This window comes from Scleropages formosus, chromosome 5 (genome assembly GCF_900964775.1).
Source record: "Scleropages formosus chromosome 5, fSclFor1.1, whole genome shotgun sequence".
Lineage (NCBI taxonomy): Eukaryota > Metazoa > Chordata > Actinopteri > Osteoglossiformes > Osteoglossidae > Scleropages > Scleropages formosus.
Window position 1 is genome coordinate 27113452 of NC_041810.1, and position 20819 is coordinate 27134270.

General features: G+C 41.8%; 1 protein-coding gene across 1 annotated transcript in view; it reads right to left on the reverse strand.

Annotated features, from left to right (window-relative positions):
* LOC108942167 (mucin-5AC-like) overlaps nt 1–20819 on the reverse strand; it is a 29952-nt gene that overhangs the window by 2135 nt on the left and 6998 nt on the right. Inside the window, exons 11-43 of the mRNA XM_029251926.1 lie at nt 20050–20160; nt 19106–19175; nt 18776–18913; nt 18490–18654; nt 18253–18347; nt 17831–17957; nt 17475–17730; nt 17153–17209; nt 16704–16797; nt 16302–16453; nt 16040–16178; nt 15821–15925; nt 15552–15731; nt 15175–15414; nt 14812–14968; nt 14579–14707; nt 13516–13666; nt 13373–13416; nt 13144–13267; nt 11060–12284; nt 10274–10496; nt 7411–7654; nt 7199–7284; nt 6707–6984; nt 6416–6587; nt 5781–6025; nt 5171–5354; nt 4604–4823; nt 3971–4149; nt 3668–3737; nt 3307–3437; nt 3082–3113; nt 2882–3004 (exon numbers count right to left, since the gene is read on the reverse strand). Coding sequence (XP_029107759.1) covers nt 2882–3004; nt 3082–3113; nt 3307–3437; nt 3668–3737; nt 3971–4149; nt 4604–4823; nt 5171–5354; nt 5781–6025; nt 6416–6587; nt 6707–6984; nt 7199–7284; nt 7411–7654; nt 10274–10496; nt 11060–12284; nt 13144–13267; nt 13373–13416; nt 13516–13666; nt 14579–14707; nt 14812–14968; nt 15175–15414; nt 15552–15731; nt 15821–15925; nt 16040–16178; nt 16302–16453; nt 16704–16797; nt 17153–17209; nt 17475–17730; nt 17831–17957; nt 18253–18347; nt 18490–18654; nt 18776–18913; nt 19106–19175; nt 20050–20160 — 5946 coding nt within the window. The remainder of the gene's footprint in view (nt 1–2881; nt 3005–3081; nt 3114–3306; nt 3438–3667; nt 3738–3970; nt 4150–4603; nt 4824–5170; nt 5355–5780; nt 6026–6415; nt 6588–6706; nt 6985–7198; nt 7285–7410; nt 7655–10273; nt 10497–11059; nt 12285–13143; nt 13268–13372; nt 13417–13515; nt 13667–14578; nt 14708–14811; nt 14969–15174; nt 15415–15551; nt 15732–15820; nt 15926–16039; nt 16179–16301; nt 16454–16703; nt 16798–17152; nt 17210–17474; nt 17731–17830; nt 17958–18252; nt 18348–18489; nt 18655–18775; nt 18914–19105; nt 19176–20049; nt 20161–20819) is intronic.

Below are 20819 nucleotides of genomic sequence, written 5' to 3' on the forward strand. Positions count from 1 at the left end.
ATTAAACTACTTTGTAGCATGTTCCATAATAACTGATTCGCTCTATGTGGGGTGAACAGATTTTATTGAAATCAGTGGTTACATGCACAAATGAATGTTTTATTTTACCTGTTGGCAGTTAGTGTCACACTGAATTGGTTTGCACTCTATGGCTTTTAGCTGGGTGTTGGGATCAAGGCTAGAGGTGCAGTGACAGTCATCACATAATCCCTTTACGACGCTGTCCCCAATCTGGAGAGTGAAATAAGTTTGACACATTTAAATATCATTTACATTTCTTCATTTAGCTGACACTTTTCTCAAAAACAACTTACAATGTTAAGGTTACAATTGTTTACCCATTTATACAGCTGGGTAATTTTACTGGAGCAATTCAGGGTAAGTACCTTGCTCAAGGGTACTACAGCCAGAGGTGAGGCACAAACCTGTGACCTTTAGGTCCAAAGGCAGTTGCTCTAATCATGACACTACCAGCTGTTCCCATGGTTAAAGGAAAAGTCTAGTTCCAAAATCGTCTCTTGTGAATGTTTTTTTTTTTTTTTTAATAATAATCACCTGGTACGTCATGTTATTGTAGACACAGACATCTGAAGGCGCTGCAGAGAAAAGCCAACAGTTAGAAACAACCAAAGTGCTGAGGGAAGTGATGATGAGGAGACATGCTAATACGTTTTGCTTTAATAATAATGTCCATAGGCAACTGTAATAAATTATCTGTTTTCTATGGCCTCAGGAAAATTCATTATTACATGCATTCTGTCTAAAGAAGTTTCTTTATTATTATTATTATTATTATTATTATTATTATTATGGGGGGGCACAGTGGCGCAGTGGGCTTGGCCTGCTCTGTGGTGGGTTGGAGGCTCGAGTCCCAGTTGGGGTGCCTTGCGACGGACTGGCGTCTTGTCCAGGGTGTGTTCCCTCCCCCTCCAGCCTTGTGCCCTGCATTGCCAGGTTAGGCTCCAGCTTGCCTCGGGCCAAGCAGTGGCAGCGTTGTGTGTGTGTGTATTTCCGCTGATACCTTTTTCCAAAGAGTGTTCCAGGTTTTAAACAACTTCAAGTTACATATATTTATGTACCCATGAATACAATAGTGTATTTTACCAGAGCAATTCAGGGTCAGTACGTTTATCAAGGGTACTACAGCGGGAAACTGAAACTTAAGAAGTAAATAAAATATTATTATTATTGCAACCAACGGCACTCAAGTGTAAGTTGTTAATATCTTTCTCACAGAATGATAAACTGCATTATAAATTTAGTTCAATATATTGAATATCAAGATGAGTTTGTGCAAAACAGGGAAATGGCCTTGGCTGCCATTTTTGTGTTGTGTTTTCTTCATGGGGATGGGTTCAAATGAATTTGGGGAAAAGTCACTTCTACCCTCCTTCCAGAAAACTGTATAATTATTGCTAAGTATTGAACGAGGTACCTTCTATCTGCATGTATATATTCTTTCAATTTAATAACTTCATTTCAGGCTGAACTACCATGATTTTAGCATAAACATGGATGGTGCCAAGCAAAAATTTTTCAATGGGTGCCTCTTTTGCTTTTCTAATGAATCCCATATTTTAATTTTTATACAAAAATAATGTAAGCAAGCTGCTTAGCATTTCTTCTTCAGTTGTCTTGTAAACATATCACCTTATCTGACAGCCAGGTTTGCAAATTCAGGTTGTGCACAGTTGTTCGGGAGCTGCTGCTAAATACTGGATATCTATGCATGCCTTATGTTATGAAAATAGGTTTTAAAATAAAGGTCAGGCCTTTTCCCTCTCTTAATTTTGCTTGGTCTTAATAAGTCTCAGATATCTATTTAGCCAGGCTTAGTGCACATAATATTAGCCTGCTAATTTGTACAAGCAGCAGTTGGCTGTAAGCTAGTTCAGTCAATAACAAGATTAGTAACTCATATTGCTAATATCATTAAATATATAACACTTTGGCTAGAACTGAGTAAAATACAACAAGTATATAAAAAGAAATCTCACTATACGTTCAATGACATCCTTGATCATTGATGAAATTGCTACCCACCTCACTAACTTCTGAAACAGCAAATTAGTTTTCCTTTAAGTAGACTGTTTATAATTTTCATACACACAAACACAGATGGACGAGGTGACAATTCAAGGAACTTTTGACATTGGAGGCGATACATCTTCATTGCCTCCCATCTACATCAGTAGCTGTAGTTGTCTTTCACATAATAGGTGTGAAGAAATGCAAGAATGGTTTACTGTTTCTGATGATCTCCAATGTAAGGTAAACATTATAGATATGGATATCTGAGGAACACTTAACAGTAAGTAATCCTGATTCTTGCCTATATGATGCTGAGCCATGTCCAGTTGTGTTATTTTGTCAAAGAGCATTCATTCATTTTGAACATTTAATTCAAACGTGTTTCTCCTTTTTCAAGATGAGGGCTGCCTGATGCCTGTCAAGCTTAAGGTGCCCCAAAATGTAGTGCCATCCTGTGACACATGGAAGATATAATGAGACCGCTTTGAGAAACTCACCACAAGTATAGCTAGGACAACAGCTCTGTTTCGTGACATTGATCACTGGTTTAAATCCTATGGGGCATGTTTCGCTTAATGGAGGACATAGCTTCACATCACATTCTGCAAGAGAGAGTGGACACAAGGATGTAATTTAAAATAAGAGCTTAAGACTCAAACACAATTGCTCTATCAATAGCAAATGTCTCTTACAAAAAGATAGGATTACAGGGTAATCACATACATGCACAAACCTTTTTATTAGGCTGTGGTGAAGATCATTTAAACTCATATTCCTTTATTTGTTCACTGTCTCTACACTTACCACATTTTGTCTGTGGGCAGCAGTTCACAGTTTCAGTGACCATCACCTGCCCCTCCTCGGCACAAGTGACATTATCAGGGGGTGGACACTCTGGGGAATAGCACTGGACACTCATGGAGTCAGGTTCACATTCGCATTTCAGACAGTCACTCATCCATGTCTCACCAGGCTGTAAGGAAGACATGTCATCTTATAACTGGATCAAATAAAATGATACCATAGTCTGCATGCACTACAAATCCTCACCATTCTGGGCATGCCATCAGGTCCAGTGCAGCCTAAAGAGGAAAAAAAAATCCCAATAAGATTGTTTATTAAAACAATCACATAGACCTGAGAAGATGGATATTATGGTGCTACTGCGGAGGAAAAGTGAGCAGTGCAGATTTCCAAATTAGCAGTGACAGTCTTTTCTGGCCTCTGTATAAAGACTATTTCTGGCTGTGGTGTATTGGACAAAGTAAGCCTTACCACATGAAGTGACGCAGGTGTCAGAAAATGAATTGAACAAGACTTTCCCTTCGGGGCAGAAACATCCCTCTTTAGTTGCATTACTGCTTACTTGCTGTATCTGAGGAATATTCTGGTACTTTTTGTTGTATCTGTGTGTTAGTAACAATGCCAGCATTAGGAATTATGTAATTACAGTTGAACCATATGATTCCATATAATTACAATCAGGAGAATAATAAAAATACCTATCTGAAAGTGGCAACAAGTGCATATTTATAAAATGTCAAGATTTCGATCAAACAGGAAAAATGTCTTCAACTGAATATTGATGTAGTATTGTTTTTTTTTAATGAGGATTCATCAATTAAATTACAGTTACCTGGTGCTGCAGGTTGGTTCTATAGCAGGGCCACATGGTTGGTAAACCTTAGTGTCAGGACATTTGTATTCTGCATTATGATGGAAGTTAAAAAGGGAGTCTGGTTAGTTTTTGAAAAATTTCTTGCAGTTTATCTAGAATGCAAAAGATTCATTGTGAAGTGATAAGATCTAGTTTCACCCAAGCAACCATATTTGTTGTTTTTTTTTCAACACATCAACAACAGTCCGGTCTCATCAACTGAGAGATAAGCAAGTAAGAGACAGAAAAATTTTCTGAAATTATCTTATTGAATATTCCTACCACAGGTGCCATTCGTGGCTTTTCTCCAGTCGATACACATTCCTGAACTGGCACACACGATAGCATACATTTCAAAGCTGTGACAGGCTATATCTGGGTTGGGCATGTTGCAGACATCAAATTTGCAGGCTTTATGGAAGGCTTCTGCTGAGAACGTTTTGTGACACTCTTCAAAGACTCTGTAAGAGGAAAATTTAGCACTGAAACCCTTAAGAAGAAAGTTTTCAACTATGCATACCCAAAACAGGGGACAGTTAGTAGTATAGCAGTTAGTGCTACTGCCTTTAGATCCAAAGGTTATGAATTCAGTTCCCCCTCTGACTATAGCACCCTTGAGCAAAGTACTTACCCTAAAATTGCTCTAGTACAATTACCCATCTGAATGAATGGGCAAATGATTATGAATTTAACATTGTGAGTCACTTTGGAGAAAAGCATCAGCTGAAGGCATAAATGTGAAGTTCCAGTCTGATGGATACTCAAAATCTATCAATAAAATTTTGTTCATGAGTACAAAATAAAAAATATATGATGTCCTTTCACAACAGAATTTCCAGTCATAATCTGCAGAAAATGTTGCTGAGAAGTTACAGCTCTCAGAAATAGTTTTTCAGAACCAGATATTTCACTTACTTGTCATACAGGAAGTCACAGATTTTTGGTTTGCACATGACTGTGGTTGTAGTGGCTGGACTTTTAGTTGTCAGTGGACCAGGTTTTACTGTAGGTGAAGGCCCACAGTATGGTTTGTTCTTGTCAGGGGTAGACCAATATTTGGCCATTTCAGAACACGAAGGATGGATTCTACCATCAGGAAGCCTACAGTCATTTTTTTGTGTATTGTCACAAGTACCTAGACGTAAATAGGACAGAAAGTTAAGATCATATAAGTTTCCTGCTGTAGCAAACAGAATAGAAGATTTTGCCCAGGATTTGCTGATAACAGATTACAGTATACTCCTAATAAAAATGCCCATGTCTGTACTTGTGCAGTAAGAAAAATTTGATAAATTAACCCTTCCAAATTAACTTATTACATTTATTTGTGAGTAGCTTTACAAAGATGTTTTGTTAGAAAATTACAAGCAAAAAGTACAAGTGGAAGATGTTACAATTTTGAGATGCAACTATAAAGCTTTCATATAGAACACTGGTATTTCATTGCTAGGGAACCATCCACCAATATTCAGTTATACTCACCACAATGTCCCTCAGTGTTACCGTGAAATTGGGAATATGGCAAATTTATCTTGAACAGCATTCCACTGAACATTACTTGAGCATTGATTTTAGGGATTACCATTGTCATCTGAATCCCGCTGTTTGTAATGAGGAAATCTGCATTGGAGTATGCTGGGAAAATCTGCTTTTTGTTGACATATGCCTGCAACATATTGTAAAACAAGTCATTTCAAATAAACAGGATTTAACATAATTACGAGACTGAATGTATCACAGTGCAGCGCATGACGGTTTACACCAGCATGCTGCAGAGTTTTTCATCGTTTTCTGTTTCATGGACAAAAATGCCTGCAGCAGGTGGCTTTAAGGTCATGACATCATGTGGACAAGAAAACTAATTCTTTAGACTGAGGTTTTGCAGCACTGAGAATATGTTGCTGTCCAACATGACATGCGGTTGCCAGTGATAGCGGAATGTAAATTTGGAATGTGAATTCTCTGACTGATAAGCCAGCTGTCATCAATTTACTGGTGGACAAGGCACAGATTGTGACAAAAATATGAAGTCTATACAACATACAGTGAAATACAAAATAACCATGAGTAAAAAGTATAAATAAATAATTACCAAAACTGTTGTGGTGTCATGAATGCTCTGGACAAAAATGACCTCATAAGAATTGTATTGTACAATCAAAGAATGTGGACATGACACCCCATCCTGAGCACCACAGTAGACATTATCAATTAAGACCTTGAAGTTGTACACTGGATTAATCTCCTTCACTAAAACATAGGTGCAGTTTTCTTGAAAACTGTAGTATGTTCCATCAAATGTCACAATGTGGGGGTCACCCCATCCATAGCATTCACCTGTAAAATCAGAATTATTTTAAAATTAATTTATCTCAGTTGAGCTCAGTTTATTTATTGTCCTGTGTTTTCCTTAGTAATGTAAAAAAAAATCTACTTAAGTCCTACACCATTTTGATATTTTCACTCCAAACTGAGATCAATACCTTTGTATAATCTAAAGAATTGTAATGAAATGACTTCATTAATTTCTTTATGTTGAGGGAGAACTGTCTTTTAATAATGGCTGCCTCATAATCAGCAGTTTTTGTACACAGTAAAGATACTTTATACAAGATATATAGTTTTTCTTAATAATAGTTGTTAATTTGATTTTAAATTTTACACAGTGAAATTATTTTGACACTGTCAAAACATCTGAAAAAGTGTTGAAAATCTGTTAGATCTTACATTGACATTGATATTGGAAACAGCATCCAGACTCATCATACACCTTTACTGGAGGCCGGCCATTTTCACATACAGGTGGTTTTGCGGGTGCACATGGCACTGGGTTTGATGTCGTGGAACCATTGACACAAGTTTTTATAGTGCAGTTTCCAGAATTCCATGTTTCACCATTCTACAACAGTAAGAATTAGAATAACAGACTTTGTACACACTTTACGACAGTACAGACAGTAGAAAAAGGGCAAGAGCAGAATCATATGTTGTGAAATAAGAATAGCAGTCATTTATTACCTTTCTTGGAGGACTAAGATTTTCACAATTTGGGCTAAAACTTGTAGTTTTATGGCTTATACTTGTAGCTGTTGAGGATTCTGAAGTTTTTGCAGGCATTGTTATGCTAGTAGTGAAAATAGTAGTCTCCATTGTCTTTGGTTTCTCAGTGGATGAAAGCAAAGGTGGTGAAGGAGAGGTATAACAAGGCCTTGGCTGTTTATTTACTTCACATTCTGCACTGCAGTAAGCCATGAAACACCATCCATCTCCATCAGTTTCATTGTATATTAGTGATCCTGAATATTTGGGAAAAAGTATGTTTGGTCATAATGAATATATAGTAAGTGTATACACATTTTTGCATAAAATCTTGCCTTTGAACTGTTCATGTAATTTAAACTTCGACTTACCGGGTGGAAAATCTTTGTTATCATACTTGCACGAACACTTTGCACTCGTTTCAGCTTGAGATGTTGCCACACTTGAGGAAACAAGTCTCGTGGTATGTACTGTTTCTGTAGGACTGGAAGTGGATACTGCTGGAGTTGTTGGCACTGATGTTGCTGGGAAACTTGAGGAAGTAAGGGTTGTAGAAACTGAAGAAGATGTTGATGACCAAGTGGAAGTTTCTGTTCTGATCTCTTGAGGATGTGTTTCTTTGGTTGGGCTTGTAGGTAATGAACCTGTAGCTACAGAAAATTCTGTAGTTGTCTCTCCTTTACTGGTAGTTGTTACTGGTAGAGGAGGTGATGAACTTGTGACAGTAGAAGGTGCAGATGCTGAGATCCCTGTTGTGAAAGTGATAGAGGTAGAAGGCGGAGCAGTGGTTTCCGTGATTTCTGGTGTTCCTGGAGGTACTGAAGATGTGGGTTCGACGATTGCAGTTGTGGAAGAGGTTGTGGACTCTGTTGATGTTTGTGCTGAAGTTGTGCTGAACTCTGTTGGACCTGTCGGCACGGGTGTTGTCTCAGTTACAGTAGATGGTGCAGATGTTGTGAAAGTGATAGAGGTAGAAGGTGGAGCAGTGGTTTCCGTGATTTCTGGTGTTCCTGGAGGTACTGAAGATGTGGGTTCGACGATTGCAGTTGTGGAAGAGGTTGTAGGTGTTGGACTTGGAGTGGATTGTGCTTTGGTCCCAGCAGTGGTAGATTGGCCCTGAGATGTTACTGGCATAGTGGTGGTTCTGCTGACAGTAGAACATTTGTTTCGACAGCATTTCACTCTTACCTCATAATTATAACACGTGGGCGGGTCTTGATCCTTATTGTTGCAAATTAAGCCGACTGAAGTATTGCACTGAACAGCCTGGCCCAAATCTGCGATTGCAATGTCTTGGTATTCTTTTGCTCTGCATTCAATCTCGCTGATAATACTGCAATCCTTTGGTCCAGATTTCATTATATCTTCTATTGTCTCATAGTCTCCTCCATCCATTCCAGGCTCGGGATAACTGTTACTAATCCAGCCAGACCACTCACAAACGTTACAGTCAGCGGGAGAAGTGTTTTCCGTGATCTCAGGTGTTGCTGGAGGTACTGAAGTAGTGGGTTCGACGATTGCAGTTGTGGAAGCGGTTGTGGACTCTGTTGATGTTTGTGCTGAAGTTGTGCTGATCTCTGTTGGACCGGTCGGCACGGGTGTTGTCTCAGTAACAGTAGATGGTGCAGATGTTGAGATCCCTGTTGTGAAAGTGATAGCGGTAGAAGGTGGAGCAGTGGTTTCCGTGATTTCTGGTGTTCCTGGAGGTACTGAAGTACTGGGTTCGACGATTGCAGTTGTGGAAGAAGTTGTGGACTCTGTTGATGTTTGTGCTGAAGTTGTGCTGAACTCTGTTGGACCGGTCGGCACGGGTGTTGTCTCAGTTACAGTAGATGGTGCAGATGTTGTGAAAGTGATAGAGGTAGAAGGCGGAGCAGTGGTTTCCGTGATTTCTGGTGTTCCTGGAGGTACTGAAGTAGTGGGTTCGACGATTGCAGTTGTGGAAGCGGTTGTGGACTCTGTTGATGTTTGTGCTGAAGTTGTGCTGAACTCTGTTGGACCGGTCGGCACGGGTGTTGTCTCAGTAACAGTAGATGGTGCAGATGTTGAGACCCCTGTTGTGAAAGTGATAGAGGTAGAAGGTGGAGCAGTGGTTTCCGTGATTTCTGGTGTTCCTGGAGGTACTGAAGTAGTGGGTTCGACGATTGCAGTTGTGGAAGAAGTTGTGGACTCTGTTGATGTTTGTGCTGAAGTTGTGCTGAACTCTGTTGGACCAGTTGGCACGGGTGTTGTCTCAGTTACAGTAGATGGTGCAGATGTTGTGAAAGTGATAGAGGTAGAAGGCGGAGCAGTGGTTTCCGTGATTTCCGGTGTTCCTGGAGGTACTGAAGTAGTGGGTTCGACGATTGCAGTTGTGGAAGCGGTTGTGGACTCTGTTGATGTTTGTGCTGAAGTTGTGCTGAACTCTGTTGGACCGGTCGGCACAGGTGTTGTCTCAGTAACAGTAGATGGTGCAGATGTTGAGACCCCTGTTGTGAAAGTGATAGAGGTAGAAGGTGGAGCAGTGGTTTCCGTGATTTCTGGTGTTCCTGGAGGTACTGAAGATGTGGGTTCGACGATTGCAGTTGTGGAAGAGGTTGTGGACTCTGTTGATGTTTGTGCTGAAGTTGTGCTGAACTCTGTTGGACCTGTCGGCACGGGTGTTGTCTCAGTTACAGTAGATGGTGCAGATGTTGTGAAAGTGATAGAGGTAGAAGGTGGAGCAGTGGTTTCCGTGATTTCTGGTGTTCCTGGAGGTACTGAAGATGTGGGTTCGACGATTGCAGTTGTGGAAGAGGTTGTAGGTGTTGGACTTGGAGTGGATTGTGCTTTGGTCCCAGCAGTGGTAGATTGGCCCTGAGATGTTACTGGCATAGTGGTGGTTCTGCTGACAGTAGAACATTTGTTTCGACAGCATTTCACTCTTACCTCATAATTATAACACGTGGGCGGGTCTTGATCCTTATTGTTGCAAATTAAGCCGACTGAAGTATTGCACTGAACAGCCTGGCCCAAATCTGCGATTGCAATGTCTTGGTATTCTTTTGCTCTGCATTCAATCTCGCTGATAATACTGCAATCCTTTGGTCCAGATTTCATTATATCTTCTATTGTCTCATAGTCTCCTCCATCCATTCCAGGCTCGGGATAACTGTTACTAATCCAGCCAGACCACTCACAAACGTTACAGTCAGCGGGAGTAGTGTTTTCCGTGATCTCAGGTGTTGCTGGAGGTACTGAAGTAGTGGGTTCGACGATTGCAGTTGTGGAAGCGGTTGTGGACTCTGTTGATGTTTGTGCTGAAGTTGTGCTGAACTCTGTTGGACCGGTCGGCACAGGTGTTGTCTCAGTAACAGTAGATGGTGCAGATGTTGAGACCCCTGTTGTGAAAGTGATAGAGGTAGAAGGCGGAGCAGTGGTTTCCGTGATTTCCGGTGTTCCCGGAGGTACTGAAGTAGTGGGTTCGACGATTGCAGTTGTGGAAGCGGTTGTGGACTCTGTTGATGTTTGTGCTGAAGTTGTGCTGAACTCTGTTGGACCTGTCGGCACGGGTGTTGTCTCAGTTACAGTAGATGGTGCAGATGTTGAGACCCCTGTTGTGAAAGTGATAGAGGTAGAAGGCGGAGCAGTGGTTTCCGTGATTTCTGGTGTTCCTGGAGGTACTGAAGATGTGGGTTCGACGATTGCAGTTGTGGAAGAGGTTGTAGGTGTTGGACTTGGAGTGGATTGTGCTTTGGTCCCAGCAGTGGTAGATTGGCCCTGAGATGTTACTGGCATAGTGGTGGTTCTGCTGACAGTAGAACATTTGTTTCGACAGCATTTCACTCTTACCTCATAATTAAAACACGTGGGAGGGTCTTGATCCTTATTGTTGCAAATTAAGCCGACTGAAGTATTGCACTGAACAGCCTGGCCCAAATCTGCGATTGCAATGTCTTGGTATTCTTTTGCTCTGCATTCAATCTCGCTGATAATACTGCAATCCTTTGGTCCAGATTTCATTATATCTTCTATTGTCTCATAGTCTCCTCCATCCATTCCAGGCTCGGGATAACTGTTACTAATCCAGCCAGACCACTCACAAACGTTACAGTCAGCGGGAGTAGTGTTTTCCGTGATCTCAGGTGTTGCTGGAGGTACTGAAGTAGTGGGTTCGACGATTGCAGTTGTGGAAGCGGTTGTGGACTCTGTTGATGTTTGTGCTGAAGTTGTGCTGAACTCTGTTGGACCGGTCGGCACGGGTGTTGTCTCAGTAACAGTAGATGGTGCAGATGTTGAGACCCCTGTTGTGAAAGTGATAGAGGTAGAAGGTGGAGCAGTGGTTTCCGTGATTTCTGGTGTTCCTGGAGGTACTGAAGTAGTGGGTTCGACGATTGCAGTTGTGGAAGAAGTTGTGGACTCTGTTGATGTTTGTGCTGAAGTTGTGCTGAACTCTGTTGGACCAGTTGGCACGGGTGTTGTCTCAGTTACAGTAGATGGTGCAGATGTTGTGAAAGTGATAGAGGTAGAAGGCGGAGCAGTGGTTTCCGTGATTTCCGGTGTTCCTGGAGGTACTGAAGTAGTGGGTTCGACGATTGCAGTTGTGGAAGCGGTTGTGGACTCTGTTGATGTTTGTGCTGAAGTTGTGCTGAACTCTGTTGGACCGGTCGGCACAGGTGTTGTCTCAGTAACAGTAGATGGTGCAGATGTTGAGACCCCTGTTGTGAAAGTGATAGAGGTAGAAGGTGGAGCAGTGGTTTCCGTGATTTCTGGTGTTCCTGGAGGTACTGAAGATGTGGGTTCGACGATTGCAGTTGTGGAAGAGGTTGTGGACTCTGTTGATGTTTGTGCTGAAGTTGTGCTGAACTCTGTTGGACCTGTCGGCACGGGTGTTGTCTCAGTAACAGTAGATGGTGCAGATGTTGAGACCCCTGTTGTGAAAGTGATAGAGGTAGAAGGTGGAGCAGTGGTTTCCGTGATTTCTGGTGTTCCTGGAGGTACTGAAGATGTGGGTTCGACGATTGCAGTTGTGGAAGAGGTTGTGGACTCTGTTGATGTTTGTGCTGAAGTTGTGCTGAACTCTGTTGGACCTGTCGGCACGGGTGTTGTCTCAGTTACAGTAGATGGTGCAGATGTTGTGAAAGTGATAGAGGTAGAAGGTGGAGCAGTGGTTTCCGTGATTTCTGGTGTTCCTGGAGGTACTGAAGATGTGGGTTCGACGATTGCAGTTGTGGAAGAGGTTGTAGGTGTTGGACTTGGAGTGGATTGTGCTTTGGTCCCAGCAGTGGTAGATTGGCCCTGAGATGTTACTGGCATAGTGGTGGTTCTGCTGACAGTAGAACATTTGTTTCGACAGCATTTCACTCTTACCTCATAATTATAACACGTGGGCGGGTCTTGATCCTTATTGTTGCAAATTAAGCCGACTGAAGTATTGCACTGAACAGCCTGGCCCAAATCTGCGATTGCAATGTCTTGGTATTCTTTTGCTCTGCATTCAATCTCGCTGATAATACTGCAATCCTTTGGTCCAGATTTCATTATATCTTCTATTGTCTCATAGTCTCCTCCATCCATTCCAGGCTCGGGATAACTGTTACTAATCCAGCCAGACCACTCACAAACGTTACAGTCAGCGGGAGTAGTGTTTTCCGTGATCTCAGGTGTTGCTGGAGGTACTGAAGTAGTGGGTTCGACGATTGCAGTTGTGGAAGCGGTTGTGGACTCTGTTGATGTTTGTGCTGAAGTTGTGCTGAACTCTGTTGGACCGGTCGGCACAGGTGTTGTCTCAGTAACAGTAGATGGTGCAGATGTTGAGACCCCTGTTGTGAAAGTGATAGAGGTAGAAGGCGGAGCAGTGGTTTCCGTGATTTCTGGTGTTCCTGGAGGTACTGAAGTAGTGGGTTCGACGATTGCAGTTGTGGAAGCGGTTGTGGACTCTGTTGATGTTTGTGCTGAAGTTGTGCTGAACTCTGTTGGACCGGTCGGCACGGATGTTGTCTGAGTTACTGTAGATGGTGCAGATGTTGAGACCCCTGTTGTGTGAGTGATAGAGGTTGAAGCCAGGGTAGTGCTTTCTGCGATCTCAGGTGTTGCTTTTGTTATTTTCATTTGTGTTGAAGCAGGCATTTCTGTTTTTGTTGAAGCTATGCAGAAGTGGTAAAAAGCCAGTGTTGGAATTTCATTGAGAATAACCATGCTGAACCTTCAGTTTCACATTAAATTTAATTGGGAATGTGTCTTATTATATCTGAGCACAGATTACAGTTAATATCCTTTTCAATTTAATGTCTTCTTATGGAGGTTGGGCTTCATTATTTCATTGCTATTGTAGGTACTTGTACTTACCTGGTGTTGAAAATGTAAATTTTGTTATCGGTGATCTTGTTGTGGGAATTTGTGTTGTGCTGCTCAGTTCTGTGTTTGTGGTTGGTTCTGTTGTGGTTGCACAGGGATACATGTCCCGTGTAATATTGCCATCAATCCCACAAACAGCAGTGATGCAGCTCCCATCGCCATCTGTGGTGTTGTAGATGGTGGTACCATAGGGATATTTGTTTCCCATATAAACACAATAACAAGCTGCCAAAACACAAAAAAAATCAGATTTTTTTAAAAGGCTTTGTTTCAGTTATAACTCTCATGATAATATTCAGCTCAAACTCACACACAGTAAGTACTCTTTACCTTGTGCCTCATAGTTGCATTTGATCTCTGATGAAGAGCATGTGCTTGGAGGAAAAAGAAAGTTTAGTGTAAAAGCTGTAGGGCTGTAAGATGTTTGCAGCATCAAACACAGTTTACTTTGTATTATTTTGATAATAATATACCATTTCTGACAGTTCTGTGTTGAAGGAACGGTGTCTTCATTATTATAATGATTTCCTTCTTCGTCGTAACAGCCGCACTTTTCTCTCTCTACACACTTCATTGAGGCCTCATCCATGAAGGGCTTGGCAGGTGGGCATTGTGGGTAGCAACCTAAATAGTTCAGACCATATTTATTAATCCACATACTCTCACTCACTTTCATTAACCATTTGTCCTGGGCATGGTTGCCACTGGCCTGGAGCTTATTCCACAATCACTAAGAAAAGTGTGAGCAGGTACGCACCCTGGAGCAGATACCATTCCATAAGAGCAGAATAGCCACACACGCACACATTTACATACAATGAGCACTCGAGAGTGCCAATTCACCTGCACTGTGTGACATTGGGCTGTGAGAAAAAAGCCGAGTACCCAGGGTAAACCGACATGAATGCAGAAAGAACATGTAAACTCACACAGACTGAGATGGATTCAATCCTACACCCAAACAGCCTAGGCGGTGTGAAGGGACAGTGGTACCCAGTGTACATCCATGCCGACCTACTCATCCTTCTACTTGGTCAGAAAAATTGTTTCTGGTCAGACATGATGGTTGTTCTTATGTTTATTCCTCTGTTGTGATTTCATGGTAAGAAACTCGATAGAGTGTTCATTTTTTAATTTTGTGAAACCTCAGATGCTCAGGTGTACTCTGAAGTACAGCTGAAATGTCAAAACCATGAGCTATAAGATGGCAAAGTCACTAGAGAAGGACTAAGTTCACTGGCTGAGGTTATGTGGTTTTCCTAATTAACTGATTTTATGGTTGATGTTTTTATTTTGTTTCTAAACTGCAATTGCAATGTCTACAACCGCTCATCCTAAGCGGGGTCGCGGTGAGCAGGATCCTGCCCGACAATGCTGGGCGCAGGGCTGAGTGGGGAGGGGACACACCCTGGGTGGGACACAGGGCACCACAAGCGGGGCTCAAACCCCAAACCCACCCACATTTCTAAACTGAAGATATTCAAAAGTGTATATTTGAATAAAATTTATATAAATGAAGAAATGATTTTCCTGCACCTTCCAGGCCTGGAATCCGACTGGAGCACTTTCCCATGGGGTTTCTGCAGGTCTTCATACAGGGAGCACCACATGGCTTGTAGTGCCACTCACATTCACCAGGAGGGTTGTAGAAGTCACAGAATAGAGCTGGTATTGAGAAACAAAGGTCAGTCAGTTACTTTTTTCTCTTGAATCGTGTTGTGTTTAACCTGCGTTTCATATCTATCCCATTTTCCTTCTCGTCAACTCACGGCAGATTTGTGGGGTCCTCCAGGCCACACAGACCCCAGCCTCATTGCAGGCCTTTGCATATGCAGCCACAGCTGTGCAGAAACACTCGCAGTCTCCTCCACTGTCACATGCACAAGAGTCTCTCACACAGGCATCATAGTATGGGGTAGGGTCCACCTTAAGAGGAAGGGGAGATTCTACATGATTGTTCTCTACCATCAAAATACTTACACAGGGAGCATTTTGATGGTAGAAGTTCATTTTTGTGACGTTGCTGCATCTCAGTGACTAGAAGATGTAGTAAAATGGACTGAAAATGGATCACTGAAATGTACCCTGTTCACTTGTGTCTCATATATGTCTCTTTGCTATCACCATCTTACCTGAGAGTGACAATCATTGAACACTACGCTCTGAATGATGCTGCACTGTTTCTGGGACCAGGACTGTCTGTATGGGTTGAAAGTGCAGGGGTCTTTCAAAATTCCAACATCAGGGCAAGTTGGAGAGACTTTCCAGCTGTTTCCAAATTCCACAGCATCAACAACCACTGCTTGGCTTCTTGTAGTGAAGTCGTTGTTTTCATTGCCATCGTAATTTCCACACAGACCACAGACTTGGCCCTGTTAAGCAAGAAGGAGTTATTATAAGCCATCCAGCAAGACTAGACTTGAGAAGCAGCTTGATTTAACTTTGGTAAAATCATATAAAAACTGCAGAGTTATGTTGCTGGTAAGGTTAAAACAGGTTTTCTGTTCACCTTAAATGTTGGACTTAGTTTGATGAACATGCTGGTCTTCTTGTCCCACATGAGGATGAGGCCATTGCTGGCTTCAATAACCAGGTAATTTCCCATGACATGGATTTGGTAGGGCACTTCTACACTATTATCTCTCTGGATAACTTGGTAGTTTCCATCTGTCAATATGAGCTCATTGTTCTGCAAGGGAAAACAACAAATGGTCATTAACTATGTTTGGTCTCAGCACTTTTTCTGAAATAGAATGTGAGAAAATCGTTCATCCTCACCCCTAGGAAGAGCTTGATGGCCTTAGAGCAAGTTGTACCAGTGGTGCCGCATGGGATGTTCTCGGTGATGACTCGGAAGGTGCCGTTGTTATTGCTGCAGTAGTCCTGCGTGAGTAAAACATTTGATGTTTATGTTAAGAAATGTCAAAAAGATCAAGTGTTTAAGTTGGTTTGGGTGTGCATTGAACTTTGATGAGTAGAGTTTAATTTGAAGCCTACCTGAGTAAGCGTGTATTCACAGCCCCCGTTGAAGGTGAACCTTTTTCCATCAAAAGTAATGTAATGGCCATCGCCATAAATGGCACAGGTGCCGTGGCATACGTTATCTGTACAGTCCCATTTTCTGTCCTTACAAGTGCTGGAACACATAGGCAGTACTTAAATTTGACCAGCTGTACATAATTTTGCCTGACGTTTGTTGCTTTAGACTATTCAGTTTAATAAAGGTAATTATCTTTTAGTTATTTTTGAAAATGCATACCAGGTGTTGCAGTAATCTTGGATTTTCTCTCCAGGTTGGTATGTTATGCCGTTGTGAACACAGGGACAGAGATCTTCCTCTATGCAGCCTCCATTCCCATCAGACACAAGCCCAGATGGGCATACACAGCCTGAAACACACTCTGTGCTGATCTGTTGGATTCCAGTAAAATAGTGGACAAGGAAAAGTGGTTAAATAAACTGCAAACAATGATTGAACACAGAGCTTTTTTCCACAGTGACATGTAATGAACAGAAAAGTCTGAGAATGTCATGTTGAAATATATTGAAGAAACTGGGTGATGTAACACGTGCATTTGTTATGACATTGTTAACAGTAAAGCCTACTTGCTTCTCTCTGGTTTGGACTCGTTAGTACTGAGCAGGGCTGGTTTGGACTTACACAGTTTATGTCCAGCGTCTGGCAGCTTTTCTGGCACTCAGAGCCCTTGGCTCCTGGACTAGCACTGGAGCAGTTGAAGAACACCATTGGTTCACTGCAGGCTAGATGCAGAGATAGGAATTACTGAATAGTTTTATACACCTGTTCATTGCTTTTCTTAGTTTATCTGTTCCATGATATCTCCCCATTAGACAAATTTACCCTTCTTTTGCTAAGAATAAATGGTTTATAACACAGTATGTCACCTGTAATGAATTACAATACCAACATAAAATGTGTTGGTATATTTGACAATGATAATATCAGCATGTTTTATGATGTGGGGGTCTTTGCTTTCACTTGACATGACTTTGAATGTCACCAAGATAAATACACTAGGATCACTTAGTCTTGAAGGGCTTCTTACAGTTATAGTAAAAAATTGTAGTGTCAGGTTTATAATGGCAAACTTACATTCGGGTTCCTTGATTTGGCCAATGCAACTTAGTTCCCCTTGATTGCAAGTGCTGTGACAGAAGTTAGATGAATTTGAGAAGAATGCCCAACTTTTACTCATCAAACACTTATAGACTCATTGGGCTCTAGTTTCATGGTTGTGTGTGGTGGCAAGTTAGCATGCACTAGTCATTGCAATTTTTAACCTTAAATGTTAAACACATCCTGTAAGCATCAACGGGGTGGTGGAGTGGTTATGGTTTCCATGATTGGTAATAAGGTTCAAAAGATTTGGCTGTTTGCTGTGGTCAGTAAACTTTTAAAAGAGTTTCTTACCATATGGCTCCTTCCTTCTTTATTATCTGTCTGTTGGGCACCACTGAGCCTTTGAAGTAACAGGGACAGCTTGTAGGGGGAACACATTCGACCCCTTCATTCATGAAGGTCCCTTCTGCACAGCTGCAGCCATCCACCGGTGTGAAGCTCACTTGGCAGGTGTAGTCAGGCTCAGTGCGGCAGCGACAGGTACGGCCACAGGTAGTCATGTTATAACTGTAGACCATAGTTCTGGGGCAGTTGGAGGAGTACTTTCCTGAGCAGAAAAAAATTACTGTCTTGGAAACAGAAGAAGCAAAACCAGAACATACTGTAATACCCTTCTCATGGGCATTTAGTTCCACTGTATCATTTACCACACATAGTGTCTCTCCAGCCAGACAGGTGGACGCCCCGAGCAGCACAGGCATAAACATAGGAGGATATGGCAGCACACATGCAGTCCTCACTCTTCTCACAGTTACAGCTGTCATACATGCAGGTCTGTAGGAAACAGCAGCTTCGTCTTAGAACAAGTGTACTGTATGGCTATGGTATTCCTGTAACTGTAAACATATACATTTGCTGGATGACAATAACTTCAAAAGGCACTAAAAATCATTTAGAATGATTAAAGGCTACTTCACATTCAGCAACAATCCTGTTATGGTCAATTCACAGATTATTAATAACCAAGCAGTCCTTATGCTTACGTTTATCTAATCAGAACTCTCATGTGCAGTTGCTGGTAAATGATTTGCTTCACCAAACACAGAACTATGTGACGTTTGAGTCTCACCGTTATGTAGGTATCTGGGCTGACTGTAGAGTGGCAGGGGCGAAACACTCCATTGGGGTCCGACAGCAGAGAGCACCAATGCCCAGCATATTTCTCTTTAAAATGGAGACAAATTGAGAGCAAAAGAGGGAAAGAAATTGAAAATATCATTAATTTCTTGCTTATTACTGGCTTATTTTTACGAAGTTCACAGGTTGCATCTAGGAAATGGATCTGTGCAAGTCCGTTGCAAAGTACCATTCTCCACACTGAGACTGCAGGGGTTTTCGAAGCTGCTGCTCACATCAGGGCACGTAGCTTTATATTTCCATGTGTTAGCAAAACCTGCTGCTGTTCCCTCGATCATTCCACTCTCAGCCTTGAAGTCATCAGCTTGGACATTGTTGAAATTTCCACAGAGGCCTTAAAATAAGAAGTTAGAGCTAATTATTAGTGGGCCAAATGAGGAATCACTTTTTGACAATTAAAAGTCATGCTATTTCGTCTGAAGCAGATTAATATTAAGTAAGTCTGAAGAATATACCAGTTGTCTTCCCCTTGTGGTTTGGCACTGCTGTTATGTACACTTGCATCACAGGGGTCAGCTGCACCTGTACCTGCAGTCCAAAACGGGTATGGACCATGATGTAGAAGGTAGATGGCATGAAGATGGCTGCCCCATCTGTGGAATACAAAAAGTCACTTGAGTGACGGACAAGATTTTCTTGCATTAACAGTTGTAGCTGTGTTATGACCTTCAGTCAGTCATAACACAGCTACAGCTTTTAATGAGTTGTAATTTTAGTGATAATATTAATTTCAAGGAATGGCCAGAATATCCCAGTTCTACTGTGTTTGTGCTGAGGAAGCTCACCAGTCACAAGAGGAAGCTGAGAGAGGATTCCATTGACAAATACCTTTCCAGTGTCTAGAATTTTTATTACCTGTGGTAAAGACAGATAATGATAGACAAAATTAATCAGCACCTTTATATTTAGTTTATATAAACTGTAAGTTTTAAATTGTGTACTACAAAAATGTTGCTAAACATAACCAGCATATAGGGATTAATTCCCTTAATGATCATTCCAGAGTACAGCACGTAATGTCTTTATTCGGTAAGTTTTTTTTTTTTACTTTTCAGGTTTTTTAAGGTTTGCAGAAGTTACTGTCCTGACTGCTGCAGGAAATATAGTGTTTCAACCTGCCACAACATTCCTTTGTATCTCCTTTCCTTGTTTCCTTCCACTGGCATTCTGTAGCTGCCCATATCAAGTTCACTACTGCTGTTAGTGGCCTACAAAACAGTCAAAGGATCTGCATCCTGATACCTACAAGACTTGATGACTCCCTGCACCCCAGGAAGAGTATTACCTCCCTCAGCCTCTGGCTACTTGGTGGACCCACTTATAAGGGGCCCAAACCTGAAAGCCTGTCAGTTCTCAGTTTTGGCTCTGATGTGGTAGAATGAACTACCTCTGTCCCACACAGCTGCTGAATACCTTTCAGCCTTCAAGAAGGGTCTCAAAAACCACATTTTCAGACTCATTTTTCTCCTGATGTCCAAGTAGTTCTATAAACTTGCATGTCACATTTGTCACAGCCACCTTGTATTTTCTGTCATACACAGGACTACAGTCAGCTACTAATGTAATGTATGCCAGCAAAAATGAGAGCGTCAGACAAACTGTTCCTTCCTTCACATGTACTTCTAAAGCTTTTTTGTAGTGCGAAATGCACTTTATTTACTCTTTGTTGTATGTCGCTTTGGAGAAAACCATGTACTAAATGAATAAGTGTAGTGATAAATGTGCTTACAGTGGTATCCCCAGAGATGGCCAGCGTTACACTCTTGAGGCAGGTTTCAGTGTCCGACAGGCCACACTTGACAAGGTCCCCCAGGACTGTGAAATCTGTGCCATTGGATTGCTGAGGAGAAAGAGTCACATCAAATATGGAGACTTGGCATCCAAACTACATGTTCTGTACATGTAGGGACATAGCAGCGAGATACTTGGAGCATGTTTCACAAATCAAACGAGTAAGGCTGTATGTATTTGGTGTGTGGAAAAACATAAAAAGTGGTGTAGCAGACAATGAACAAGATGCAAACAATTTTTATAAAGGTCAAATTACAGACTGGTAAGATCTGAAATGAATAAACTGAAGGAGGCCACTTGTGAAGCAGTTAAGCCGGAAAATGCGATAAACACTTGGCTGTATATAAGTAATAAAAAGAGTGTCCTGGGAATACAGTCATATTCTATCATGTGATAATACAGTCCACAATGCAACAAAATACTGGCATACACGCATACACACACACACACTTTCTGAACTGCTTGTCCCATACGAGGTCGCAGCGTACCCGGCAACTCAGGCCGTAAGGCCGGAGAGGGAGGGGACACACCCAGGACAGGGCGCCAGTCTGCTGCAAGGCACCCCAAGCGGGACTCAAACCCCAGACCCACCAGAAAGCAGGACCCGGTCCAACCCACTGCGCTACCGCACCCCCCATACTGGCATACACTTTGATAATATCTTAGAAGTCCAATTTAGACTGGAAATCTATAACTCAATTTTTTTGT